The sequence below is a fragment of the Mixophyes fleayi genome, chromosome 6, assembly GCF_038048845.1.
Source record: "Mixophyes fleayi isolate aMixFle1 chromosome 6, aMixFle1.hap1, whole genome shotgun sequence".
NCBI lineage: Eukaryota > Metazoa > Chordata > Amphibia > Anura > Limnodynastidae > Mixophyes > Mixophyes fleayi.
In genome coordinates this window covers 126,584,134-126,611,879 of record NC_134407.1, presented here as the reverse complement: position 1 = coordinate 126,611,879, position 27,746 = coordinate 126,584,134, and the positions used below count along the sequence as shown (strand labels likewise).

At 38.4% G+C, this 27,746-nt stretch overlaps 1 protein-coding gene across 1 annotated transcript; it reads right to left on the bottom strand.

Annotated features, from left to right (window-relative positions):
• Positions 1-798: 798 nt before the first annotated feature.
• On the bottom strand, positions 799-27,428 carry CLCF1 (cardiotrophin like cytokine factor 1). Its single transcript, XM_075217324.1, has 3 exons — positions 27,293-27,428; positions 23,349-23,512; positions 799-5,746 (listed from the first exon to the last, which is right to left on the bottom strand). Exons 1-3 carry the CDS (start codon positions 27,306-27,308, stop codon positions 5,255-5,257), a joined length of 672 nt encoding a protein of 223 aa, XP_075073425.1. The 5' UTR covers positions 27,309-27,428; the 3' UTR covers positions 799-5,254.
• Positions 27,429-27,746: the final 318 nt, after the last annotated feature.

Sequence of the window (27,746 nt, the reverse complement as noted above, 5' to 3'; positions counted from 1 at the left end):
ATTAATGCTATACATGCTAAAACATTACAATTAATAGTCTGACTACAAACTAACCCTCTCTAATTTTAACATAGGAAAGATAATGAGCAAAAGTTAGATTACGCAAATAATGAATTTTTAATAAATCACAGAGGATAATGTTAATACAAGTTTGTCATATTAAGAATGACTTACTGTGTGCACTATTGGGTAAAAAAACAGCAGGCAAAATTAATTAAATAACATTGTAAGATTTGTAAACACTGATGAGGACATTTATAATCAATTGTGAGATACACAGAAAGAAAAATGTTATCCAAGTATCCTCATGAAGCACATTTAAAATCGATTGTTGCTTTTTGGTTTTTTGTTTTTTTTTAAGCACATTTTTCTTTTTGATACACTTTTTCTTTTTATATTGCACTGCTTTTTATTACTCAATGTTTGGTGGAATGCGAAATAAATTTTATAGCATATAAATAAGGTTAATGCAATTTTAATATTTTGTTCATTGTGCACCTTCCCTGAGACACCCGCTTAATCTTCTTTGTGTGTATTCAGGTGGAAGTCACCCTGACCAGGCAACCTCAAAACAGCAAGGAAGAGGACAGTGCTGTCAACTGCACCAAGGAGAGATGGTTGTACTTGTTTCCAGGGATAGCCTATATATAAGTAAGTAACTTAAAGCTGGATGAAGAGCCCATTAAGGAATGAGAAGGCTACAATTTAATTTTCTGCCTCAGGCAATAGAATGGATAGATACACACAGATGTGTAACTTACAAACCAAAAATAAAACCTCCAGGATTTGACAAGCACAAAGATAAAGAATAATCAGTTTATTAAACACTCAGATTGAGACACTTTGCATGCCTGTATTGATAACTCTAGGACTGGTCTATTGGGTACATTATTTATACATTCTGAAACATATTTATACCTCAAGTACTTGTGTGTATATACACAAAGAGACTTACCTCTATGATGCATGGTATAGTATCATTTGAAACACACATTTTAGGCATTAATAATGGGTGCCAGCAGAACAGGGTCCAGAATGAACTGGACTAGATATATACAGTAAGACCTTCCTATAGGCATAGGTATATATACCATAGGTAAAGGTATATATAAACAGTCTTTGTATACCTGTAGGTACAGTACCACTGAGGATACCAAAATAAATACAAAGAGAAAATAAATAACAATTCAAACTGCAATAAATAAATATGTACATACAAAGAAGGGTGAGGGCTAATAACACACACAACACACATACATATACAAATGTAGAGCCAATCAGCCTTAATGAACTGTACCTAGGGCAAACTTATCAATGCAGCTCTTAAAGGGTAAGGATCACCTCCTTAAAGTTGATGGCTATTTGTAATGGTGACCAGCCAGGAAACAGTTGAGAGCTGGGAAAGGAGGCACATAATGGATTAGCTGTAGCTCTCATTCAATCAACCGCCTGCCCTGCACATTTCAATTGTCCAGGCCAATCTCTGTCAAATATAGTGATCGGCTTAAAAGCAAGGGAGTGATCCAACCCTTATAAATCTCATGTAATAATATGGTGCAGATAGCACATTTGTACAAACCCATAACAACCAACTTAGCTCTCTTTAGTATGTCTTGCATTAGACTGGACAGTAATATCCGCTTGGTTCCTGTTGGTAACAGAACACTTGTGCTATTTGCAACATTTTATTAAATGCATCTTCTGACATGTTTATGAAAAGATGTAAAGTACTAGCTAGGTATTGATTGTGCTAATATTTTCAATATTGCACTTTAAAATCTAACTGGACCACTAAATCTAAATACAAGCTGCCCTATATAAAAGTATTACTAATAACATTCAAAAATATGCAGGTGTATGTAAAAGCATCAGGAGATTATTAGAACTAAACCTAGTTGAGATAAAATTGTGACTCTCTCTCAAAATGTCTATTGAAGGGCTCTCTTATGCTGTCCACAGACTGCAATAGGTCCCAGAGTGTTTGGCCCCCAAATAAACAATGTCTGATAATAATGAATTGAAATTAGATGATTAGACATGTTGGTAAATCATCTTCCAACCCCACTAGCAGAACCCAGTGATGGCAGAACAGATCCATATGTTTGGGCCGTGAGCCTAACAGGTACCTCTCATCTAGTGCAGCCGCCTTCTTGTGGACGAGCGTCCATCTATTATATTTATATATATATTTCTGATTGTTATTAGAAGTTCTTTTATATGGCTTGTATTTTTGTAGTCCATTTAATCAGGCTGTTCTAGTTTTGCAGCAGAATGAGCACTAGCAATACATTATTACACAGGAAAATCAACAAATAGGTTATTTGTATATACAAAAATGACAACTATTTTACATATACAGAACTTGTACATATGATAAAGGCACTTGAAGACAGATGCAAAATATTACTTACAAAGAATATGGCAACAGCCGCAAAGGTAATGATATTTTTGTAAGTAGCACTTTGACCCTTTCTGCTACATTTTATTTAATAACCCTAAATTACTTAAATGATGAATGGAATCTTTACAATATGTATTATGACTTGGCAGGGTACTCAACATCAGCAAAGCATACCTGTTTAAGGAGGGCATGCTTGGGTAGAATTACGACCTCCAAATCTGGGGGACCAGGTACATCCCACTGCTACAGAGTTCCCCATCCAATAAATATGGTCATGCCGGCATCATGGTACACTTCTGGGACATACAAGCCAACAATGGTATTTGATAAATAGAAAGTGCACTGATAACATATCTGATTTTATAAGTGCACTACACCTACAACTGTAGAGGTACCCTTCCACAGGCGGAACTGGGCGACATATAGCAAGATCAGTGTTAAATGTGGACATACATGTATGTGGCCAACTATAAAAGATTGAGCTTTTCAGTGCTTCCAACAGCCAGATTTTGTACACCATTAGATTTGTATACCATTAAATTTACCGGCCGTCTTTTTGGGCCGATACACTCTGTTATATACAGTCAATTAGAACTAAAACGGTCTAATTCACCATTAAAATCCTGTGTATGGGCAAGTTATGTCTGATTAACTTAAAAAAGAAACTGTCATCAAAATGCATTTATGCTGTATTTCATAGAATTGAATTTTGACCATTTTTGTATCAAAAATACAGATACTAGCTTTTGGTTAGTTCTGTTATTCTGCTCCTCTTTACTTTATAAGTCTGTGATTAGATTGGTGGATAATTCATGATGAGCAGGCTCATTTTATAAGTTGTAGTATCTTTGGGCCTGTTTCGTGCACTGGCACTAATGCAATATTAAATGGTGGCTTTGTTGGTATGCACCAAATTTAAGTTGCCGGTGAGGCATGCTGTTAATATCAATTGGCAGGAGTTATTTTGTGCCCAGTGTAGTGCAAAACCACAACCACAAATATTTAAATTGATTATAGAGGTGTTGAATGGGCAAAGTTGGAGGTTGATCTGTATTTGTAGAGTGGTACAAAACTTTTATAGCACAAGGACAGGCTGTATTATTTTGCTACCTTGAGGATGTTTAAACTCAGATTATTCAGAGGAAAGCTGTGTAAGCCTCTAGAAGCAAACAGGTGTGTACCGTTGTACACACTGTAAAGAAATGTAATAATAAACTTAAAATGGTAGGGTTCTGCAAAGGGTCACAATACCATATCAGGACTCAGTGTTGGTTTATTCTCTTTGTAAGCATGCTCATATGTATGTGCAGAGTGCAAAAGATAAAATACATTTTGCATTAGCACTTGCAAGTTGCAGTCTCATTGTATCCAACACTAAGGGGCCTATTAATTATTGTGTGGCAATAAGGCTTATTTGCAATCGTTGCTTATTGATTGATAAGATAAAAAATTACTTATCAATGAAATGTATCAATAAAATATTGCCAAGTCAGCTGTGCAAGGATTGTGGTGGTACTCTTACTGTCGCAATTGTTGCTACATAGACTTGGGGAAGATATCTGCAGAGAAACCTGGCAAATCTTATCACTGGCAGTATCCCTTTTATGGCAAAGACCTATCACTAGAGAAAACACCTATTTTAAGTGGTCATAAGTCTGTTCACCTTTTAGTAAATAGACCCCTAAGCCTCTTCTTAACAGTTGTGGCAGAACGTGACTTCTGCAGGCTGTAGAGACACTACATTACACTGCATACTGAAAGAGGAGCATAACAACAAATATACAAAGTTAAATTATCTCTCAATATTGACTGTAGTTTATTGTTTACTAGTCTTATTTTAAATAAATGTGTGTTTGACGTTATCAAACTACTATGATTGATGTTGTGATTAAGTGTATAAACTTAGGAATTAGCCAACATAACACATATCATTCTTTTATCAATGATATCAGCTTATAGACCAGTTTTTACATACCAGTAAAGTACCCAATAGAAAAAAAAACATTTTTTGGGTGGGGGCCCAGCAATGCTGTTCCATCTGCTTCTAATGCACTCTGCTCTTCACAGCCTGCATGGGCAGTCACTCTATGGGCTTTCGTTTCTGGTTCATCTGCTGCTGAGGCTCCTGCAGCCTCCGTAGCAGCGGACTCTGGAGCAGATAGAGTAGAGCTACATCACTGCTTGTAACTAAAAACTTCCAATGTCAAGGTCTGCTGTTAAACAAAATGGCTGCACAATACCTGCACTAATCAACAACTATGCTCATACAAAATCTTGGCACTAGAAACTGCACATTATTCAAGGTTGGACAACTGGGCCTAGCTCCCGTTAAACAACTTTGGCATAGAAATTTGTAAAAATAAACTGGGAATATAAACAACAAAGTTTTCTCTTACTCGTAAAGCTATACTATTAAAGTGGTTGTTCACCTCATTATAAAGCCCTTTTTAACTGTAAAGTAACCTAAAAATTGTACATTGTCACGTGAAGTCTATTACCAAATGCCTCAAGGCATCTTCATTTTTTTCACTGATGGGTCATATAATGGGAGTGTTCCCATTTGGCTAACAACCTTTTCCCTCAGTTACATGTGTTTTCTCTTGCAGGTAAAACAAGCCACAAAGGCTCTGAAAATAGAAATCTAAGCCGGCATCTTCCTGTGACCATGGCTTTGACTCCTGGTGAATGGTAAATTTTAAATAATCTTCTTTACATCAATTGTCTCTTTGGCAAGAACACCCAGCAGATCATGGAGCATCTTTGTAAATTACTCTGCTTATGCAGTACTCTTCCCTTTGTCACTGTTTAAATCATAAGCTCATACTATACATCTTTTGCATCCTCCACAATGCTTCAGTAGCCACGGGAATCCATTCGGAAAGATACAACAGCCGGTACTTTCCTTTTTAACCGGTTAAAGTCCTTTGCTGACCTCCAGAGCCAAATCTGCAACTCTTTCAGTAGCCAGAAGTCCTCCATCTTGCGTAGAAAGTCATTTCCCCTCCCAAATCCCAAAGCTGGTGGCGGAGAAGAAGTAGCCAGTTCCTGTGGTGGCTTGTAGCCCAGTGAAGACATGACCCCGGCAATGCTGACGACCAAACCCTGCAAGCTGGTGCAAAAGCGCCCCAAACTCCTTCGTAGTTCAGTTCGCGCCACTTCACTATCAATGGAACGCAAGTAGCAGAGAAGCAGGCTATATGCCCGGTGGTTTTCTGCCAAACGTAGACCATCATTTAGATTCCGCCACATGTGAAAGTCCACTGAGGCACTAGGGATAGTTTCCTGTCCCCCAGCACGTGGAGGGTTAAAGTCTGGGTCGTTGAAAGGTGGGCCAAGATAGTTTAGCTGATGGTAGAAAAAAGAAATACTTTTGAGTTTGTTTGAGACAGTACAACTATATATCATATACATACGTTTGACATAAGGGTTAAATATATCTTGCTATGAACAATCACTTAAAACATAAAACTTATTCTGCACAAAGAGCCTCATATTTCTGCATATTGAAAATGATTAGTATGAATAAAGCTGATATACTGTTAAAATAAAATGTCTCTTAGCAGTGACTGAAGGTAAGGTAGTGTGGCCCGGAGGTGAGGGGCCTCAGCAATTCTGGACCTTCACATGCTAAGACCCACATTCTGCTCTTTTGAGAGCAGAGCAGTGGCCTGGGAGGCTAGAGTGGTATTGCCTGTGCCCAGGGGCAGGCTGGGCTGGGGGCTGGTCCCATAGTGGGTTACTTTGGGCTGGGTAACTGGGCCATCTACATTTTTTTTCCTTTAAAATGTTCCTAATAGGCTGCTGAGTTGAGTCTTGGCTAAAATTTGCCAACCCTTCCCTACTATGGGGCGATTCAATTATACTACTCTTCTTCTTCCTCCAATCTAACTATTAGCTTTAGACCTTCCACTCCTCATATCAGAGCACTGTCTCTGTTACACACAGCCCTGTCCTCACTAACATAATTACAAAAGCTTTCCTCTCACAAGATCAGCACAATCCTTTCCTGAAATATCCTGTGCTGCTGTGAGCATTGTGATGATCTGATTGGCTATAAGTTGTCATTTAGTCCTACCTATTGCCAAGCAATTACTTACTCACAATGCATCTATTAGACTGGACAACTGCTTAACCTGAAAAAAATATTTCTAAAGCAGATACTTCCGTTTAGGAGACATGTGGTGATCAAATATTGTTGCTTGGTCAATGCAATTCAGCGTTATATCCTTTTTCCCTTACAATATGACTGCTAGAGTCACTTTACTACTAGAGCCACAACAAAGGATCTACCTGTACCTGTCACCTATTCACAATGGAAACAGTCATTTTGAGGTATTAACCAGAGTAGGGTTCCATGTGTCTGATTTTCATAGGACAGTCCCCATATTTTCCATCCAAAATCCTTACTGTACAATACTTATTTTACCATAATTAAAGCTACTAAGGACAAGTTGAGCTAGGTTTCTATACCTGTGTTACCTAATTCGGGACCTAAAAGAAAGTATGGGATAGATTTTATGGCCTGAGAAAACTTGAGGTATTTAAAAAATGCCGAGAACACTAATCATGAGGTACAATCCTAAAAGACTGTGTGAATATAATGCATGTGTTGTATTTTCCACATCTATCAAACTCCAACAGCATACCTGTCTTGTTCTGTCTACTTATATAACACAATGTTGTCAGCCTGTTTATTTGCATGTTATGTAAGTACATGGCAATGTATACATCACTAAGAGTTACTAGTTTTGCAATCAAGCCCCAAGGGAAGCATGCAGTGTGTTTTTGGTAGCGTACAGAGAGGAGCCGAATAGGAGAGGAAAATTAGTCAGCGAACAGAGGAAGGGGGGAGACCTTGAAGAGATAATTATATGTGAATGTGTGTGTATATACAGCAGAGAGTGTTTATGTCAGAGTATACATAGATACATGGATCCGATGACACCTTGTGCCTACCCTGTGTATACAAATTGCTGATTATTGCCTTAGGGGAATCTGTAGTTGTGTAAGTGTATCTGTGTGTGTACACACAGAGTATATGTATATCTACTGACTGATCCCATGTGTTTATGTACTGACATTCCTGGAACAAATAAACACAGGGATCAGTCTCATCACAGACTGCACTCTCCTGCTCAGTACAAATAGGAGTCTCGTGCTGGCAATCTCTGATGCGGTTTTAAATACCAAATTAAGACTCTGCTAGGCCCAAGGCACGGTACCATTTCTGGGCCCCGAACATTTTGTTTTCATTCTGAGCTAGACTTGTAAGCACTTCTGGGAACTTAAAGAAGCAGACCTTGAAATACTTTACAACATAAAGGCTTTTCAAAAAAAGCTCTAAGATAAATCAGAGGTAAAAATAAAACCGATCTTAAAATGGCTCAATGTTAAAATTTTATTAAATTAGGGAGGGGGATTTATTGTTAATTTTGTTATTATAAAGCAAGTAACATATTTTGGTGCCATCTATATTAAAGTGGGCAGCACAGTGACGTAGTGGTTAGCACTTCTGCCTCACAGCACTGGGGTCATGAGTTCAATTCCCGACCATGGCCTTATCTGTGAGGAGTTTGTATGTTCTCCCCGTGTTTGCATGGGTTTCCTCCGGGTGCTCCGGTTTCCTCCCACACTCCAAAAACATACTGGTAGGTTAATTGGCTGCTAACAAATTGACCCTAGTCTGTCTGTGTGTGTTAGGGAATTTAGACTGTAAGCTCCAATGGGGCAGGGACTGATGTGAGTTCTCTGTACAGCGCTGCGGAATTAGTGGCGCTATAATAAATAAATGGTGATGATGATGATGATGAAGTATTTTAATAAATAAAACTGAAATAATAAAAACCACAAGAAACCAGGGCAAATCTTATCAATTTCTTTCATGCTTCAATTAAAATATATTTTGCATTTCATTTCCATTGTATATAAACATTTTTTTCCTTACCCTGCTTAAATTCTTGTGCCTAGAAACGTGATAGCAAACAAGTCCTGACACAATATTAACCTAAATAATATACCAGAAAGAACTGTTATATTTAAACTTAAAGAACTCCACCCAGTACTTTAAATTTAGTTTTGGATGGAGTTCACTATATGAAGATAACACACAGCATTTTACATATCGAGGGTGCAACAATCTCCTGAATTGGTGGGATCCTTGATGATTTACTTGCACCATTACCGCTTCCCTGTCTGAAATAAGCCAGTTTTTAGCAGCACCAAACCATTGAAGGCATTGGGCAACCCACTGGATCAGGGGAACGTCACACCTCAGGTAAGTAAATCTTACAATAATGTGATGAGAAGGGTAATAATATAATGTGCTTTCTATACATGATATTGCAGTGCTCAAGTATTTCATAATACAGAAAAATATTCCATTTAGGTATTTGTAGTTACATTTGTACTAAAATTGTATAGCATTTTCATTTTTTATTATTTCTATATGCATTCCTAAGCTGCTTAACTTCTTATCACAATACACTTTAAGGCATACTTGCCAACTTCCGCGGAATTTCCAGAAGACTCAAATTCCAGCTAGGTATCCTGGGAGAGCAGGCCATTCACCCTCATCCTGCCCTCCATGGCGCAATTCATATACACTGCACTTGTTAGAGATTTGTTGATCATTACAGAAACCTGTTGCACTTTATAGTTTAGTGGTTTCCTAATCAGCAATCTATGACTGTACTAATAAAAGACATGTACGTTCTTAGCCAATTTAACACATTTGATTTAAATGGAGACTGCTCTAACTAGCAAAGTCTTTGAGAGATCCAACTTCCTTGATCGAAATAACTCATTAGTGCTAAATCACTGTATAAAGAAGGAAACTAATTGTTTATTGTGATAGCTTTGCTTTCTCTAATCAGACATAATATTTAAGTATTTCCGCTTCCGAATCTTTCAGAACCCATTACAAAGAAGCAACAACGAAGTCTAGGTACACACTGAAGAATTTTCTAACCGACGTAATGTCTACGACAGAAGGTCCAATCGCTCGGACGATTAATGCGTACACACTAGTCACGTTTTAGACGATTCACAAAAGACTGACCGTCCAGGCAATGACTTTTCACACCCATATTGTAGTGAGCAAAGATTAGAATGCTGAAATGACTTAAGAGGTCCATGTAACGATATGCCCAAGAAATTTAAATAAAGAGCAGAGTGACCTGGGTAGACCGCCAGATGAGGACACATGGGAGACAATTAGAGAGAGGGTCTCCAAGACTTCCATCTCATCTCTTGTTAAAAAAAATGCAAGTATCTGGTTCCTACCCGTCTGAACAAAATCTATGGGTCCACTTCCGTCTTATGTTGGAGGGCCTCTGGGGAACATGGGTCCACATCTGGTGGTCTTGCCCAGGAATAGCCTGTTTCTGGGATGATGTGGCGGCTATGATTAGCGCTGTCACTACCGTCCAAGTTACAAAATGCCCATGGTCCTTTCTTCTTGGCTCCCCCATAGAGGTCCTATACAAACACTCAGAGAAATTGTCTGTTCAGATCCTCAACATGGCCAGATGCCTTGTTGCGAAACATTGAAAAAATCCAAACCCTTCCCCCAGACAACAACTTCTTAATAAATTCTGGCATTTAGCATTCATGGAGAAAATTTCAGCATACCTTAATAAGAAAACCCATAAATTCTCCCAAATTTGGGGTGATTGGTTCATCTACAATGGTCTCTTCAGTTAAAATCCAGAACCTGATCAAGCCCAAAATATCTCCGCCCTATTCCTGTGAATAGCTCTGTCTAGGGAGCTGGTCGCATATTGCTCTATTTGGTTTGACCTCTGGGCGCTGGGGAGCCCAGACCTGGTCTTAAACCATCCTCCATCTCCCCCACTCCCACCTCTCCCCTTTTCCATGTTCTCAATATTGCATACAACACCACACTCCACAACATCCCTTTAAGGTTCTGCATTGGAATTTTGTTGCGAAATTCTTCTTCCTGTTTATGTTTTGTAACCGGCCCAAGGGGACTTGTTTTTTTTTTCTGTACACATTAATGCAATAGACACCTGCTATTGCTTTACTGCTAGAAGCACCTAATTACCAAATGAGTGATGTACAGACACTTCACCACATGGAACTGGTACAGACATAAGAAATTAACATACACATGCCCCCAAAGGAGTTGCATCTCGGGGAACTATCAGCAGTTGCTCAAGGATCGATCGAAAATTTATACATACTACATAATCATTAGGTGTTTTGGTCGGAAAATATTAAACAGTACGACCAATCAAATGAGAAGACAATCGACACTTTGTAACGACTTTTGACCATCGTGTCACTAACCCGGCTTGCGACTGAACAGTTGTATGTCAGCTGATTTGCCCGATTATTGGACGTAAATGTTCCAGTGTGCATCCAGGCAAAGTGTCAATTGAATCAGACTTACACTGTGTTTCATGCTTTTTTTTATCCTCCACACTGCTGTTTAAAGAAAGCTAAAAGTAATTCTAAGTTGCCAGTTTTAGCTTGAAATTTATATTTGTAGTGACGCAGGTGCTGTTATTCTGTGATAAATTCAAATTCTACAATATGTGATCTATGTTTTATTAGAATGCCTGCTGAATCTATGTCATCTCTCTTCTTTGAATATTTTGCTAGCAGCAATGAGGAAAATCACACAAAGAAGTAGAAGGAAGCTGATAAACAATCAAAAATATACTATACTATTTTACATCTTCTACCAAGAGGATGTTTACAAACACTAATAGGAGAGAAATATCTGTGCGCTGTCATTTATGGGTCCCCGCGGTCAATGATACATTTTGGGTTTGGTGAGAGGTCCAAGAACTGTTCCATTTCTGGTATTTTGCCATTTCTTAGTGAAATGAGTGTTGCATACAGCTACTGCTGAGTGATAGGCGCTATTGCATTAGAACAGATAATATTCAGTGATGTCCTTACTGTTTATCTATTGTAAGCAACACTTGGGATGTCTTTTCTGACAGACAACTGTAACAGATCTATGGAATATGGGTTTATTAGAAGTTGTCCTATATGCTACAAATAGATACATTATACATTGATTCTGTTAGAGTGGACAATAGAGAAGATCTAAAGAGGTGTCATGTTAAACTGGCTGTACGAACAGAGGGAGTGGTCCAATTATCTCTTTGATAAATCTAATCGGAAAAGGCTTTTGTCTAGGCACAATCAGTATTTCTAGGCAGATATGGGTGGTAGATACTTTGCTTGCCTTGTCAGGGATGAAATGTTTAACAGGACGATCCCAGGACGATCATCATTGTAGATTGCCACCACACAAAGTATTATGTGGGACATAAAATCGCAAATGATTTCTTTGATTTATATAAACAATTGCATATGTCACAAGTTTCATATATGGTTTCTTAGCGGACAAACTACCTAAAGTCAAGATGTCCTGACTTTCATTGGATACTGCTGAGTTTTTGAGTTCTCACATTATGGAGGAAGAAATAGATCAGGCTATAACCACAATTCCTAACAGAAACGTCCCAGGGGTTGATGGTATTGCAATTGAGGTCTATAAAACGTTTATGCAGTTTCTTATACCTAAACTACAGGATAATATCGTCCTCCTTCTAGAAAACGGGAACCTGCCCTCCTCTATGTCCAAGCCCCTTATAATAATGATCCTTAAAGAGTGTAAGGATCCTCTATATCCAGATTTGTACAGCCCATATCTCTCATCACCACAGATATCAAAATTTTAGCTAAAATTGTATCCATTAGACTTAATAAGGTTAAACCAACAAATCAATATTTGTGTAATTCTCAAAACTTTCACCATGACTGTACACTCATCTACAGATGACCCAGAAGATGGATGACAGATCCATGGTGGAGTCCTTAGTTAGTGCCAAGGCCTTTGACTCGAATGGGAATATCTGTGGCAGGCACTGGCTCCTTTTGGTGTGGGAGACAGTTTCATCTGCTTGTTGAAGCTAATTACTCTGTGCCAGCGACCAGAATATGTCGGCTGTCCTTTTTGTCCTGGCCATAGAACTGCTTAATTGTCACATACTTTTCCACCAAAATATTAAGAGTCTTCGTATGGTGAAGTCACTGATAATATAGCGATTTATGATGATAATATGTTATCTTTTTCTGGTGGATCCTGACAACTCTGTGACTAACCTTCTCGAGATGGTAAATGCATTTGGCAATTTTTCTGGTCTCAGAATAAACTGGACCAAATCCAATATTTTTCCTATAGGTTGGACTGTCCCAGATGGTAATATTACATCTTTGAGACACTTTTTGGGATGAGCGACAGACCCCTCACAGGGGCCATTGCATATACTCTTGGTAAGGCATAAGTCTCATGAAGTAGCTCTCATTAGAATACGTTTGGTCAGTGGACCATAAGCTTATGGGGGACGAAGGCCACGATCCGGATACTCCTCTCTGATTTAACAATTGGCTCAGGGAATTGACAAAGCTCACTAAAGACATAATGTTGCAGAGAATGGGGATCCATACCCTTTGCCAGGTTTATATAAATAACTAAAATCTTTCAAGCAGTTGAGATCCGAGTTTTCACTACCCAACCTATACTTCTTTAGACATTTACAACTGCGCCACGTCTTTAGATCCCAATTTGGTGAGGTTGCTCCTCAACTTGTTGTCTTGCGCAAGGTGGGATCACGTAAGGTGATATCTGCTCTTTATGCACTCCTATTGCCTCACGTGCCACCTGAAGCTCTTGATCCTCTTCGACTTAAGTGGGCAGAAGATTTGGGTGAAATTTCAGATGAAGACAGGAGTTTGATGATCCGTAGCACAAAAGAGGCTACCTCCTGCTTAAGGTTTCAACAAGTGCATTCCTATATTTTTCATAGGGTTTACCCTATCCATTTTGGTATTGTTTGGCACATGGCCTGGAGCTTGCCTGTTGTGCATAGATTTTGGTAAGAGGTGTGGAAATGTATATGTTCCACAGTGGTAGCAACCCCTGCCTTTTGCCCTAACATTTACCTCTTTGGCCTTATTTTGGAGGAGTGTTTTAGTAAACAATTATTTAAATATATTTGTAATTGACAACACTGGCTAGGGTCATACTCGCTAGATGTTGGATGGCACCTGAGGCACCTAACATTCACAATTGATTGCATTGGTTAATGATATATGAAAGCATGAACAACTTATGTACGAGAGTAGAGAAGCTCTGCATAAATACCTCAAAGGGGTCTATTTACTAAGCTGCGAGGAGCCAAAAATCTGGAAAAAAACAGTTGCTTTCTCCAGAGAATGGCTATCACAGCTTTTCTTTTAATATATCAAGGGGTTAAAGCAGGAGAAATCAAAGATGACTTAACATGTCTAACACTGATCACTGCAGTCTCCATAGATTTCTGTTATCCAATTTAACAAGCCTATCATCTCTATTGGATAAGCGCGCGCCTCTATGTGAAAACTTTCAATAGAAATACTCGATTTAAAAAAACAAGAGAAAAACAAAACAAGGGAGGTCTCATGTGAATGCAATAATAAAAAAAAATAAAGCTAAAAAACATACTACTGTTTGTGGTGCTGAGACTGCATGAAAAGCATATTTGGTAACCCTAAATTTGGGAAAAGTAAGAAATTTTTAGGTAAAATAAAACAGCACACTAATTTTAGAGCTATCTGTGATATGTTATCCTGGACTCAATTCAATAGGAGAATGCTGCTAGAACACTTTGCAAATAGTGATCTAAATAACAAGAGGAAGGACTGTACAACATAACAAAATGATACCGACATTATTCCCTTGCGGTAATCTCTATTCTACATATATTATTGTAGTCCGTGTGGACAGCATACACGACATGTCAGAGATCAATCCTGCCCTATTCCCAAAGACTTTTTTGCATTACATCCAGTTTGGATCACCACAAGAGAAAAATATCACTGGTGATTGTTTCCTTTGTTTCTCCTACGTTGCAGGCTACGAGCTTCCAGAATTCACCATATTTTCGCAACAATGATAGGTTGTTCCTGCACCTTGCAGTGGCAGAGTGTCTGTTTTCGAGAATGGTCAATCTGTGCTGTCGGTACTAGGTAAAAATCTGGGGACATCCCCAAGCTGATGACAGCCCTAATTTTAATCCCCAACATTTTAAAAATGAAAATTAGGACAACATAAAGTTCATCTATGATCTTACCAAGCAATGCCCACATCTACTTTCACTGTCTGTTAGGACACTCCCCTTCCCGGTGTTGGTTATACCTTTTGATGTTGATAAAGGTGTTCAGCGGTGTTAATGTGGATGTTAAGCCACAACGCTTTTGCAACTTAAACAGGTTTCTGTTTATTAAAGTGGATAACAACAGAAAGCAGGTACTCACAACGGTTGACTTGTAGTACAGCAGGCAATATACACTTTTGGCAGTACAGGTCCCTGTATGCAGATATTTATGCAGGCTTATGCACTCATATATGTGGATGCAGATATACATATGATGCAGGATTAACACAGTGCACTACCGTGCAGGTACTTGTGGCAGACTCCTCTAATATATATATATATATGTGGCACGCAGCTAACTCCGATTCAACTTGTCCCCTTCAGTGTCTGACTGAAAGTAACGGCGCGAAAAGCCAAACTTCCGGTTTGCGGGATCTGGGCATGCGCAATAGCACAAAGCAGACATTGGAGTCCTGCCCCTCTTCTGTTTTCTTCCTAGCCCACTGGGGATTACAGAGGTTGCCACTTTTTCCAAGTGTGTTTTGTTGCCTCCAACCATCCTTACAGTCTGCTCTTCTACAGTCCACTATTACAGTATTTATAGCATAAGAACGATAAGATTACTATATAAAAATGAACTGTTCCTATTGACTGTCTCACTGTCATGGTGTACACTTTTTCTAATATCACTTATAGAGTCTGATTTATATTGCAAGAAATAAATAAAAACTACATAGCACTGATAAGAATGCATTTTACAAAGGCTGAATTAAAATGCCCATATTAGTTATAGTCAAAATGTGGACGACACTGTTAAAACATTGGTGCTACAGACACTCATCACCGGAAACTTTCAGAGATAATATATACTATATGGGCAGCATGCTAACAGTGTTCTTTTAAACAGCTAAATTCCGACCAGGAAACTATTCGTGTGCAGTTTGTATGTTCTCCCCATGTTTGTGTGGGTTTCCTGTGGGTGCCCTGGTTTCCTCCCACAGTCCAAAAATCTACTGGTAGATTAATTGGACACGAGTGTGTGTGGTTGAGAATTTATGGCTCTATTTAACAAAAAGCAGTGATAGAAAGTCTTCTAGCACTGCTAATTATCATTAAAAGGCCGCCAGTGCAGCTGAACGATAATCAGCTCCTCGGCAATGAGCAAAGACTTACCTCTTCACTGACCAGTAGGGGAGCTGTTCTGTGCATGCGTGGCCCTGCACTGCCAGGTCACACTGCACTAGAGGCTTGATCATAGGCTTCCAGTAGCAGATTCAAAGAAAATTTTCAATATAGTTAAAAAATTGAAAGGAAAAAAATAATGAACAATTTTAAAATAATTTAAATGGAAAAATGCTTTATTTCATTAAATAAAGCATATTTTCCTCTATTGCTGATGCAATCGCCGTCATGAGATGGCAATTGCAAACAGTAGATTGCAGCGGTACAGGTACCAATGCAGTCCTTCTTACATAGGTTCCCCATGCAAAGCCTATCACAGGAGGCACTGGCAAAGGCAACCGTCGGCGATAGCTATGTTGGTAAACATAAAGAAGCCCTATCTCAGGTGAAAAGGATTTATGGCTCTTCCCCCTATGATAATCTCCCTATGACAAATAGATTGCTTAGTCTCTAAGCTCAGAGGAGCTATATCAATATCCGATGATAAACAATAAACAAATACTATTCATCTTTACAAGAAAATTCATTTTTTCCTGAACCTGTGCCTAACATTAGAATTTTTGTACACTATATCTCAATTAAATATACAGATAAATTAAACCGTTATTTCCTTTTTTAGATTATAAGTATGGAAATAACCAATAAGTTCTTAAAGCTGCCAGAAATTGTAAAGCATAGAATATGTAACATCAACGGCAAAAAGACATTGTTATGTTTGTTGTAAAGGCCCATTTGCTGAATGACCCTGAGATGTAACTAAAAGCCCAGAGTTTCAGGATCAGAGCTGAGAGTTCCCTCTTTCCAGGTATGAAAGATACTGTGACAATCGCTTTTGCCTCTGCAAGGTCCTACCCCCAGTGAGAATATTCAGATCCCATAATGCAGGATGTTCCTGTAATTTGTACCAAACCCCAGGGCAATACAGATATAATTACATGACAGGAAGGAGCACAGCAGTGTGACAGAAGTGTGTGAGGAAAAAAAAATCCAGGGAGAGGAAGAAAAGGAAAACGTGAGAAACGAGAGAAAGAAATCGGAATAAGGAATAGGGAGAAACAGGCGGTGGGGAGAAGCTGAAGAAGGGGGAGGATGGAAAGAGAGAGAGAGCCAAGTTGGAGAGGTCCGTGAAGAGAGACAGATAGGGAGCGCTGCCTTTAATCACACAAAGTTTACACAGTGTGTAGAAAGCGAGACCGCTGCCATGTCTCATATTATAACCAGGCGCTCTCTCAGCAAAAACACAGCCGCTTTTTACTTCAATCTTACTCTCATAACCCTTTGCCTGTTTGATTTCTTCCTGTATATTTACCTCAGACCTTTTCTTTTCTACACTGTGTGGCTTCATTCGCTCTTTTTTGTACATCTCGCCATGGATTCCCCCTCTTCTTTTTTGCTTTTAAATCTCTATCTTACTCTGTACACATCTGTCTCTCTGTTTCTCGCCCTCTTTTGGCTCAGTGTAACGGAAGCGGTCTCATTTTAGACCGCACTGAGCCAAACATCTTGAGAACTGGAGAGAGTGAAAAGCGTGGAGACGAGAGGGTCTTATAAAGCAATGTATACTGATCTGCACCTGTGTTTATGTGTATACACCACTGAGGACGTGTATGCCCCTCCCACCCCTTTATATAACCGACCCGCATATTTCCTGGTATTTTCTAATAAAACCTTTCCACGTCTATCTTTTTAATTCTCTAAATAGCTTTTCCATATATAATCCCTGGTAGCGTGTAAAAAAGTATTTAACCATATCTAGCCTATGCCTATTACTACTTAAAAATATATTATTTTAGTGCATTACCACCCAAGATACAAAGCGGATACATGCATGAGACAACCAGTCCTGCAGCTGCAGATCATGTTATTGTTCTTCTTACATATTTCTTTATTGATCAGCACTGGAACCCATCACTATTACTGGTCCAGCTAATGAAGATAAACCATGTCAGACCTTTTTTCACCCTTAATGTGACCTTGCAACCAATAAACAAATAGGAGAGTTTTGTTGGGAAAAAGGAGTGGAAACTACAATTGTGCACACCACTAAACTAATGCTTTATGGAAGCATATTTTGCTTTTATTATAGCACTAAGAATAAGCCTCTGTCAACTTCGCACACCTTTGGGTAAATATATAAAAAAAGTGATTTTTGCAAATCGACGATATCAGGCGACTTTGCTTGGTAAATTTAAAGTGCCAACAGCTTTAAAGGCAAAAGTAGCCTTTAAAGCTATTGCCACTTTAAATTTACCATGCAAAGTCGTCGGATATCGGCAATTTGCAAAAAAATCGCTATTTGATACATTTAACCCCTGGACTTTGCAATTCTATACCACTCTTCCCTTAAAAAATATTCAAGGTCCATCAAATTGTGAGGGGACCAAAATGTCAACATCCACGAGAGGGAAAAAGCTTGCACCGCTGATAGGTAAAAGATTGGGTAGTTAAGTGAGAATAAGGCGCACAAGTGCTCCCAGGCTTCAATTTGCAGAATGGAATTATTGAGCTGGCGTAATAAATACATTCCCGATGTCCCAGCACTCTCATGAATGAGGCTAAGCAGGGGAGTATTTTAGGAGAAAAATGTTATGCAAGTTGATGACATGCATGAAGAAGGAGTCTTAAAGTGGACATAAGTTAGGCTTTGTAGTGGTTCCACCATACACATTTTCAGGAGTATCCGCAAACCTCAAAATGAAGGCACATGTCAATTTTACTGGGTAGTTCATGTATACCTTAAAATGTTCCAATCAGCTATAAATAAAAAAGCATTTTCTTTGCAGTTCGTAAATAACCTGTACAGAGTTGCGTAACCTGTGCGTTGAATATGCAAATGCTGAGTCCCTCTGGGTTCAATGGCTGAATGGATGTTGGGGAAACTCAATGATGTCATTATTATGTCACTAGGCATTACCTGACTTGCAGAGAGCCTTATGGGATTGCAGGGTACAGCCATACTAGATCTTCCCTGTAAACAGCCACAGTATATCATCAGAACAAAATATTTTAAATCTATAAAGCATAGTTTTATTAGTAAAATTACAAACATATTTTGACATAATAACAGTTATTTTATATTATGGCAGATTGCAGCTAACTTCACCTCCTTCATCTTTGAATAGAGCCCATATACAGTAACTAACTCCCAACAGAAGATTAAGTGATGGTGATTTGGTTAGGATGGGTAAGTAGAGACAAATCTACAGGGTCTGCTCTTTCAAAGAGGTTGGATATTGTTTTTGGTGAAGCCTAAAGTCAAATTACATGTATAAAATAATATTTTATTGAAAGCCCAAGATCAGAGCTTTCGTGCCCCAAGTGCAAATAAAAGGTGCAAAAACCAAAAAGTGCTAAACGGTGCAGAAAATTCAGGCCCTCCCTCTATCCCTGTGAAGAATCATTCACTACAGATCGCAAAATATTTCACATATTTTGAAAAAATAATTTTAAATTTAAGACAATTTGTCTTGTGGAAAGAAAAAAAAATCTTATAATAAAACAAACATGACAAAACCCCTAAAAAAATAATATTCAAATATCAGGAGCCTTCAGGCACCTTCCATTTGTCTCTAAAAGCCTCAACCATCCCAGTTACAGCCCTTGCATTAACATGTAGTCTTTTACCACACCCATTGCAACACTCAGTAAATATGCTGCCATAATTCATCTCTGCATGTTGTACATTACCAAGTAATACAATTAACGTTAAATCAAAATAAGGAAAAAAATCTATGTTAAGCAGCATGGAAAAGCCGATTTTCATCTTGAGCTGTCCATAGACTTGTACCTAATGACATATGCAGCCCTTCTCAGAGGCTTGTATATATATATTTATCTTAGAAGAATGATATAATAGACACTTTAATATTCTCAGAGGACTCACAATGAAACTTTAAAGAGGTATTCATAAGAGTAAGCATTACTGAAAAGGAACTAGGGAGAAGCTGTCATGGATCACCATTCACTGCAATAAGCTCTGCTCCAACTGTATGTGTTTGTCCGCATTTACACACTATAAAGTAGCTTTATTTCCTTAGTCATGGCCAATTCTGCATGGGTTGGGGGAGTTTTTCTAAATGACTCCCAAAGTAATTAGCAAAATCATCCTATAACATGCAAAGCAATATAACGCCAAGTGAATGCAAATGTCAAGTATACACCACGGTTATCATGTAATCCTATATATAACATGTTATTATGAGTCACAGTGCAGATTAATGCACATGAAAAGTCTATGGAGGAATATTAAAACAATGTAGCACTGAGATGGCCCAAAATAAGTTTTGACTATTGAAGAGACTTTCGCCCTCTACTGGCCTTGAAGCTACAAAACCGAGGTCGTAAAACAACCAAGGTTCAGCACAGTGCTTCTTGATCTGCAGAGGTGCATCTAGCTGTTGGGTTTGCAGAGCAGGAAGGCAGCGTTTGCAGAGGAGCAGAAGTTTGCACCAGCCAGTAGCAGGACTTGGGAGGAGCGATGGCGTTCCTTGTAAAGTATGGATTAGGCGCACAGGTTTTTATTCTTTATTTTTAATAGGAGCAGCTGCTAGAGTATATTTTTAGGCACAATTTTTCAAAAGTAAAGAAAATCTTCAAACACACAAAAGTGACACGTGTAATAAGGACAGTTCTGATTTCCCCTAGCTCGCATAAATATTATAAACTAAGCAGTATTTTAGTAGATAAATGGAAACATTTTATTTAATGAAAAAGGGAGTTCTAAAGTTGTTAAAGTTGTAGGAAGTTGGACTTTTTGCAAAGTGCACCTCTTCATCCTTTTCTGCAATCTTAGGCACACTTGTAGTTTGCAGAAGCACCTCCTGTGAGAGGAGAATAGCATGTACTTGGTGCGCATGAGATAAAATCTGCACATCACATCTAAATAAGCTATGGCTAGCACAAGGGGGACAGTCCATCTCCCGAGTTAACTTATGCTGTTTTTATGACCTTTTCCAAATATAGCAGCTTTTGTTGTCTGTAGATCAGTGACTGACACATTAAAGGAGGAATTCCAGTGACACATATAGATAAATGGTCCCATAAGTATTTATAACTGATAACGACAGGCATTGGATGTCAGCACAAAATACTGACATTAATTGGGTATGCTAAATATTAAATTAATACATTCTGAGGGAATGTACTGTATCCTTCTTATTTTACATTAAATGCCGCAGCAACAAGAATTAGTGCTTTGCTTGAGCCTATTTTATTAACAGATTGAGTCTGTGGGGCAGATTCAATTCCCCACGCACTATAACCGTTAATATGGTAATTTCTCTGCTGATTTTTCCTCACTGCTCTGTGAGCCGTGAGCAAAAATCTGCGTTAAAATGACCCTAGTAGCCGTAATAGTGTGCAATCCGTGTTGTTCTAAAGAACAAAGCAGGGAATTTAATCTGCCCCTGTATGTCTTAGAAAAAAAATCCCTAAGGTCAAAGCCACTAATGAGGGGTTTAAATACTGACCTCACACTGCCCCCATCCAAGCCTTTTACATTTTTTTCTTCTCAGCTTAAAACTAACATTGTTCCTTTTTCACACCTGTGTGTTTTCACTAAGATGTGGCCCAGGTTGTATGAAAAATTGGTTCTAGGTAGTTGAACAGAGTGGCTCAGGGCAATACAAGGTGCAGCAACTAAATATTTCTTATGGCATATAGGAATAATAAAAGATTCATGCACTTTACTATCGACTTATCCCATTGCTGCATACAGAACACTACATCTATATCAGTTTATGTGCAATCAGTTCTTATATAACTTGGGACTCTTTTTTATACATCAGTTAACTATAATTAAGAGGATGAGTACAGACCTTTTTTATTCTAAAATGCCACCGTAATGTATGTTGGTCAATGCAGCTATACAGGAAGAGGCATAGGGGCTCATTTAGAGGTGGACATAAGTCCATTTCTGGGGCGTAATTATGTGCATTTCCTTATTGCGTATACACACCAAAGTGTGTCTGTATTTAAACTTTATTGTATTTTTGTCTGAGGCCCCTTACATCTGGAGAGGCGGATCAGGACGGGCAAGCGTATGTTGAATAGAGTAAGATACGCAACCTAATGAGACTTGGACGTATCCCCAGATACGTTTCCTAGGAGGCATATCTTTGCTGGGTACTGGAGGCCTGGTGTAAAGATATGTTGCTGGCATCTATTCGGATTTATTATTTGTAATTTTCTTCTGGACTATAAAAGAAGATTCCCATGTGAAAGGACCCTCTTCACTGTAACAATATACAAATTTTCTTGTACAGTGCTAAACAATACATTGTCACTGTGCTCAGGGATGCAATTAGGTTTTAATTCCTATGGGAATGTGTACATGTGGCACTAGTTTTACGAGTGTCTCTAAATTCCTGCAGTATCCCACTCTGTTCCAACTATTCCTTGACAACCTACATACAGAAGACCCTAGAACAAGCAAAGATTAGTGGAAGAACATGACTGAGATAGAAATTATAATGGGAATATATGAATTGCAGGGTAAAGAGATTGGTTGGTTAAGTAGCTAGGGAGAGAGTTTAGTTGAAGAGTGGAGCTATGTACAGAGAGAAGGGGATGTGTGTTTTCAGACAGTAGTAGCAACGTCTCCCGCCCTCCCAAACTAGCCTGGTGTGGAGAAAAGTAGTTTCATGCAAAATTATATGTCACAGCATGGTTTGTGTGAGTCGTAATTTATGTGGGTTACCCCTACATTGGTAAAGGAGTCTAGTGGTATGGAACAGGCAAGGGCCAGAGGGGGTGATAGTGTTTGGTGTGGCTGATCTTTTTAACCAGATCTTCAAGGCCACTGCATGTGTGATGCAGCTAGTGGTAACAAAAGAAATTAGATAGATATGGGTGTATATATAGCCTAGATATATAATTGCAGATAAAAATATGTGTTAACAGCATTCTCTGCTTATGAAATCTACAAATAAAGCGGCCAACTTGCATCCTAACAAGTGTCTGTGTCAGTTCTTGATGAGCTACAAGTAAGTCATTGTGCGAGCGTTAGAGGAGGGCAGAATTGACACTGCACATTCATAATATATTCTGCAGAAGATCCAGAATAGACTTGTATTGTACGGTGGTATCAGCAACAAAACCCAACAAACTAATGTACTAAACTTCCAATTTTCCTGCTGCAGAAACTTACCTTTTTGTCAATAGTGATGAAACATCAATACAGCATACACCACACTGATACAAATGTTTATGGCGCCATTAGTCAATTATGTCCGCTGTTTATGGGCTGAGAAGGGCCCCATTTCTATTGCTGTCTCATGCCGCTCACCCATTGGAACATATCATATTTTGCAATCAGGAATATGCCATAAAACTACATTTATTTTAATCCCTTGCGTTCTGAACATATGTAGTTCTTATTTGAACCTGATTCCTACAAACAACCTTTTACAGGAATTCCACTTGCTTCCACTGCCTTGCCCCAGTGTTTGTAAATAAATGGAAAATAGCATACAATTAATCTTATTTTTGTGAAAGCTTTTTGATGATTAACAAACATACTAGACTACATACTAGACATACTGGTGTCACATAACATAAGAGAAACAAAGGTAGTAGAAGAGCATGATACTCACGTATGGCCCAGCCAGAGAGCGCAGTTGGTGTTCCAGATATTTTGTGAGATCGTAGCTTTTTTGAATTGAGCTTCGAGCGAGAGGGTCTGTTACATTTAAAGCATCGATAGAAACCGCGTGCAAGAGAGACATCAGCATAGCACATAGGACTCTTTTGGAGCCCTCTTCAGACACAGGCAGTGACCAGTTTGTATGGGAGGAAAAAGAGAGAGAGAGAGAGAGAAAAGAGAGAGTACATGGGAAAAGAGTGTAAAAAGAGGGGAAGAAAGAGAAAGTTTAAGAGAAAGAGAGAGACAGGTGCAGGGACAAAGTAGGAAACAAAGTAAGAGTTGGAAACAGCAGAAAAAAAAGAGGAGGAAAAAGGAAAATATCAGTATAAAAGTAACATTTGCCAATAGCTGCATATACCATATTAAGCACAAAATATAACAGACATGTCACAATTAGATGATCTATTCACAGAATGTCCAGGTATTACCCATTGTATATGTCTAATATAAAGGCACACAATAATTTCACAAATAAAAGCCTACTAAACTTGATGATGGAATTTCTGATGGGCATTTTAAACAAGCAATTTTCAACAAAGTTGTTGAAACGTTTCACAATCACTCCCCCTTCTTAATTATAGACCAGCAGAGACAAAAGATCGCAGGACAGTTTTTGGTGCACTTCCCTACTGCATGATTTTTAGTTTCCGCTCCTTAGCTAGATGTATGATTAATTTTTACAAAAAAAAATGTATCTGCAATTATATTCTTAAATACTTGTTTCCAGGGATGGAAAGTCCTATACGCCCGGGAATAAACATAACTGCCAAGCGTTGGCGTATTATTTTCTAATGATCAATTCAGACATTGTGCATAGTTTCACTGATACAAAATTGATTGGACAAAATCACATTTTTCTACGGCCGTTTAATAACAGTTAAAATATTATGTGTACAAATCTAAATATGCAGAAACATAGCAGGGCTTATCTGGAAAACTCCTGTAATATATTAAAAATATATACAATTTATACTAACGATATCCAATTTATCTAAAAGAGCTTTCTGTTCTGCAAAGTCCCCTCCACAATTACACCATACCTCTAAATCAATATTTCAACATTTACAATTGATTTACATCAGATTTATTGTTTACTCTCTAAAACAGATTATAACCCTCAAAAAAAATTAATCTCCGTATTTATTATAGTTGGACGTCATAATCCTATATTTTGAATAACTAGTCTATACTGCCAAGTAATAAAACTTTAAAGATTTTCTATATTTACATATCATTATTTTGCTCAAGCACCTAACTGGTAGTTGTAGTTTAATAACAACCCTTATACTTTAAATGAAGACAAGGGTAAATGAATATATTATTAATTGAAAATGGAACAATGCTTAAGAACAGAGGATCTTTGGTGCGCCCGAAAAATATTTGTACTCGAGAGTACAAGTAGGTTTTGTTCTTATGGGAACTGAACATATTGGTCTTTACACCTTTACTATCCAAAAACTAATAGCTCTTCTTTGCAGAGCATTTCTTTTACTTCTTGTACCACTAATTCACCAACCTGTTCCAACTACACATTCCTGGATGTATATTTATGTATTCTGCAGAACATTTCATAGTTGAAACCAAAAAGAGGATACAACTAAGAGGCATGTTTACACTTGAAGAGCTGTAAAACATTCTCTATATTTTTGAAGAGCTATACCTGGCCCACAGCCCGCCCACTGAAAGCACTGTTCCCTGAAGAACCGTCTGACTGCACACACACAGAAAACCTACGTATCTAGCGCTGCTGGCAAACAGCGGCAAATTTGTGTGAAAACAGAAAATTGTATGAGGTCACCGAGTTGGAATTCTGAAAATAATTAAAAATAAATAAATCCATAGACCTGTTTTCTCATTTCTTGCTCTCATATTTTGACACCTCTATCTCTATTTTGGTTCCTCACTCTGTTTTTACATGTAATGGGAAGCATATGTGAGCCTTGCAGAAATGAGAGGAAGCAGGCAGAAAAGAGGGACAAAAAGTAAAAAAAGTGTAAGAAGGAACAAGATACTAGAAACGTACAGTAGATGACAATATAGGAGAGCAGACCAAGAGGTATAGAAAAGATTGCAATCAAAGAAACCTGTCTACAACTATGTACTAGGATATTATATGGAAAACACGACATAGGGTATAGGAAAACTCCATAACTCCAAAACATTTTTATCCTCAGTATTGAAAGAGTTCAGGAACCTTTGTTGCAACTTCCTAAAAAATGCCAGATTTTTTTTGTACCCCGGAAATTAGTGGAAAAAGAAGACAAAAAGTACAAAAAAAAAAAAGACGAAAACAGTAGAGGAGATAAACCAAATATAAATAGTTAAAAAAACCAAAAACAACAAAGCTAAGAAAACAAATTAATTTGTGAACGGTATTCCAGATTCTTTTCGGACAAAAATATGAAATTAGAGATGGGTCCAGCACATCTTCTTTAACAACTTTCCTTCCTTAAAGTCCTTGAACATTTCCAGGACTATTTATTTATTCCAATAAAAAATGGTCATTGGGAGGACATGAGATAATATTTAAAAAGAGGTTAATAAAGCAAAATACATATAAGAATGTGAAACAGCGTGTAAGTCACTTAAAAAGCTAATGTCAAATAAAACACAATAAAAGAAAAACAAAGAGAAAGAAAAACATAACAAAGATATGACGATGTCAAACAGATGAACAATGCAGAGACTGAGGGCTCTTGATGGAGAAAAAAAAAACAGAGAAGAGCAAACAAGTAACAAAAATGAGGAAAACAGATATTTTGAGGTCAAGATACAAAAATTGGCATATTTAGGACAAGAAAGACAGTTTTAAAGGAGAAAAAAAATAATTAAGCAAAATGTGAATTGGACAGAGAAAAAGAGAATATATAAAGGATTCAGAAAAGCAAAATAGTAACTGGAGAAGATATCAGCAAGACACAGGAAGATACAACAGAGAAAAGTGTAGCTGAGATGTTGAAGAGCTGTTACAAGCAGGATTTCTCAAGGATGAGGAAGAAATTATAAAATTAGTGTAGAATCATGAAGAGAAGGCAGAGGTATATTTGGAGAAGAGAATGAGGAGAGAGTTGAAGAGTATATTAGAGTACTAGAGTCAGAAATGAGGACCAGTGCTGGAGAATGAGAGATGGACAGATGCAGTGAAACAGCGACATGGAGAGGACCAAGGTGTGAAAATATTTAGAAGATTAGAAACATCAGAACAGATTGAAGGAAGCTGTGTGAGACAGGGCGGTGAGCCCAGCAAGTTAGACAAGCTGCGTGTTAGAGTGCTGCTTGTCAGTGCTCTGGGTGGGGAACTTTGAGAGATGTCACAATCTGTCTTTGATATTGACACTCTTATACAAGTGTCTGTCTCAAGGGCCCCTCTCATGTTTCACCCTTAAATGACACAGACGCTGTGGCTACCTATCTCCTAAGCACACCTCTTAGTTTTCCTGTTGACTTTAGCCACCTCAGTTTATCTAGTTTTTGCCAATTTTCCATGCTTCACTCCATTCTGAAAGGTGTGTACTATACAGCATTCATTTTTTTTTGAGAAAGAAGGAAAAGCCAACTTTGACAACAAGCATGGGGATACAGTCACGCTAAGAATGATGGCTGGCAGTCAGTGAACGAAAAAGAGGACATATTTCAAAATAAGTGAATGTAAGCAAGCAAAAAGTCAGTGGCAACTTACAAAGCATGATGAAGTTTGACACTGCAGGAAAGATAGACAGTGAACTAATGTAGATGAAGGAATAAGGGGGAGTGAAAGACAGTTTAGGACAGAGAAAGGAGGAATAAGTCAGAGAGCATTGTGATTGTGATGGAGGTGAAGAGTGAAGCGGCCCAGCCAGATGGACAGCAAGGAAAAAACAGAGATGGATGTAAAACTTTGTAGAAGCTGGGTACCTGTGATAAGCAGCATGTCGAGGCCCCAGGAAAGTTAGTGGCTACTGTCTGCTGGTAGCCCAGCTGTGTCTTTTCTAGCCAGGGCAGAGAGTGCCATTTCTCACTCCTACCTTCCTTTAAAACCAGACTGGGTGATCTGTGGGAGGGGGGAGGGAGAGGAGGAGAGAGCGAGGGGAAGAAAAAGGAGGGGGGAGCAGGAATTTTTGGGAGGGAGAGAGAATTGGAGCCTCTCCCCTGACGTCATATGAGTAACCACAGAGAAAAAGAGAGAGAGAGAGGAAGTGAAAAGAAAGAAAGGGAGGGAGAGAGCGAGAGAGAAAAAGTTATCAGGCTCAAAGAGGGTGAGAGATGAAGAGAAGGATAAGGTGAGAGAGGCAGGGTGGTTCACTCCGAGGACGTTTTCTGTTCCTTTCGCAAACTCACTACAAGGATTCATATTTTCCCTTACATTATC

Bases quoted from the DNA above. Each gene is read 5' to 3' on its own strand.
- CLCF1 (XM_075217324.1), bottom strand. The intron at 5,747-23,348 runs GTGAGTATCATG...TTCTACCATCAG, and splicing joins GCTCTCTGGCTGGGCCATAC to CTAAACTATCTTGGCCCACC.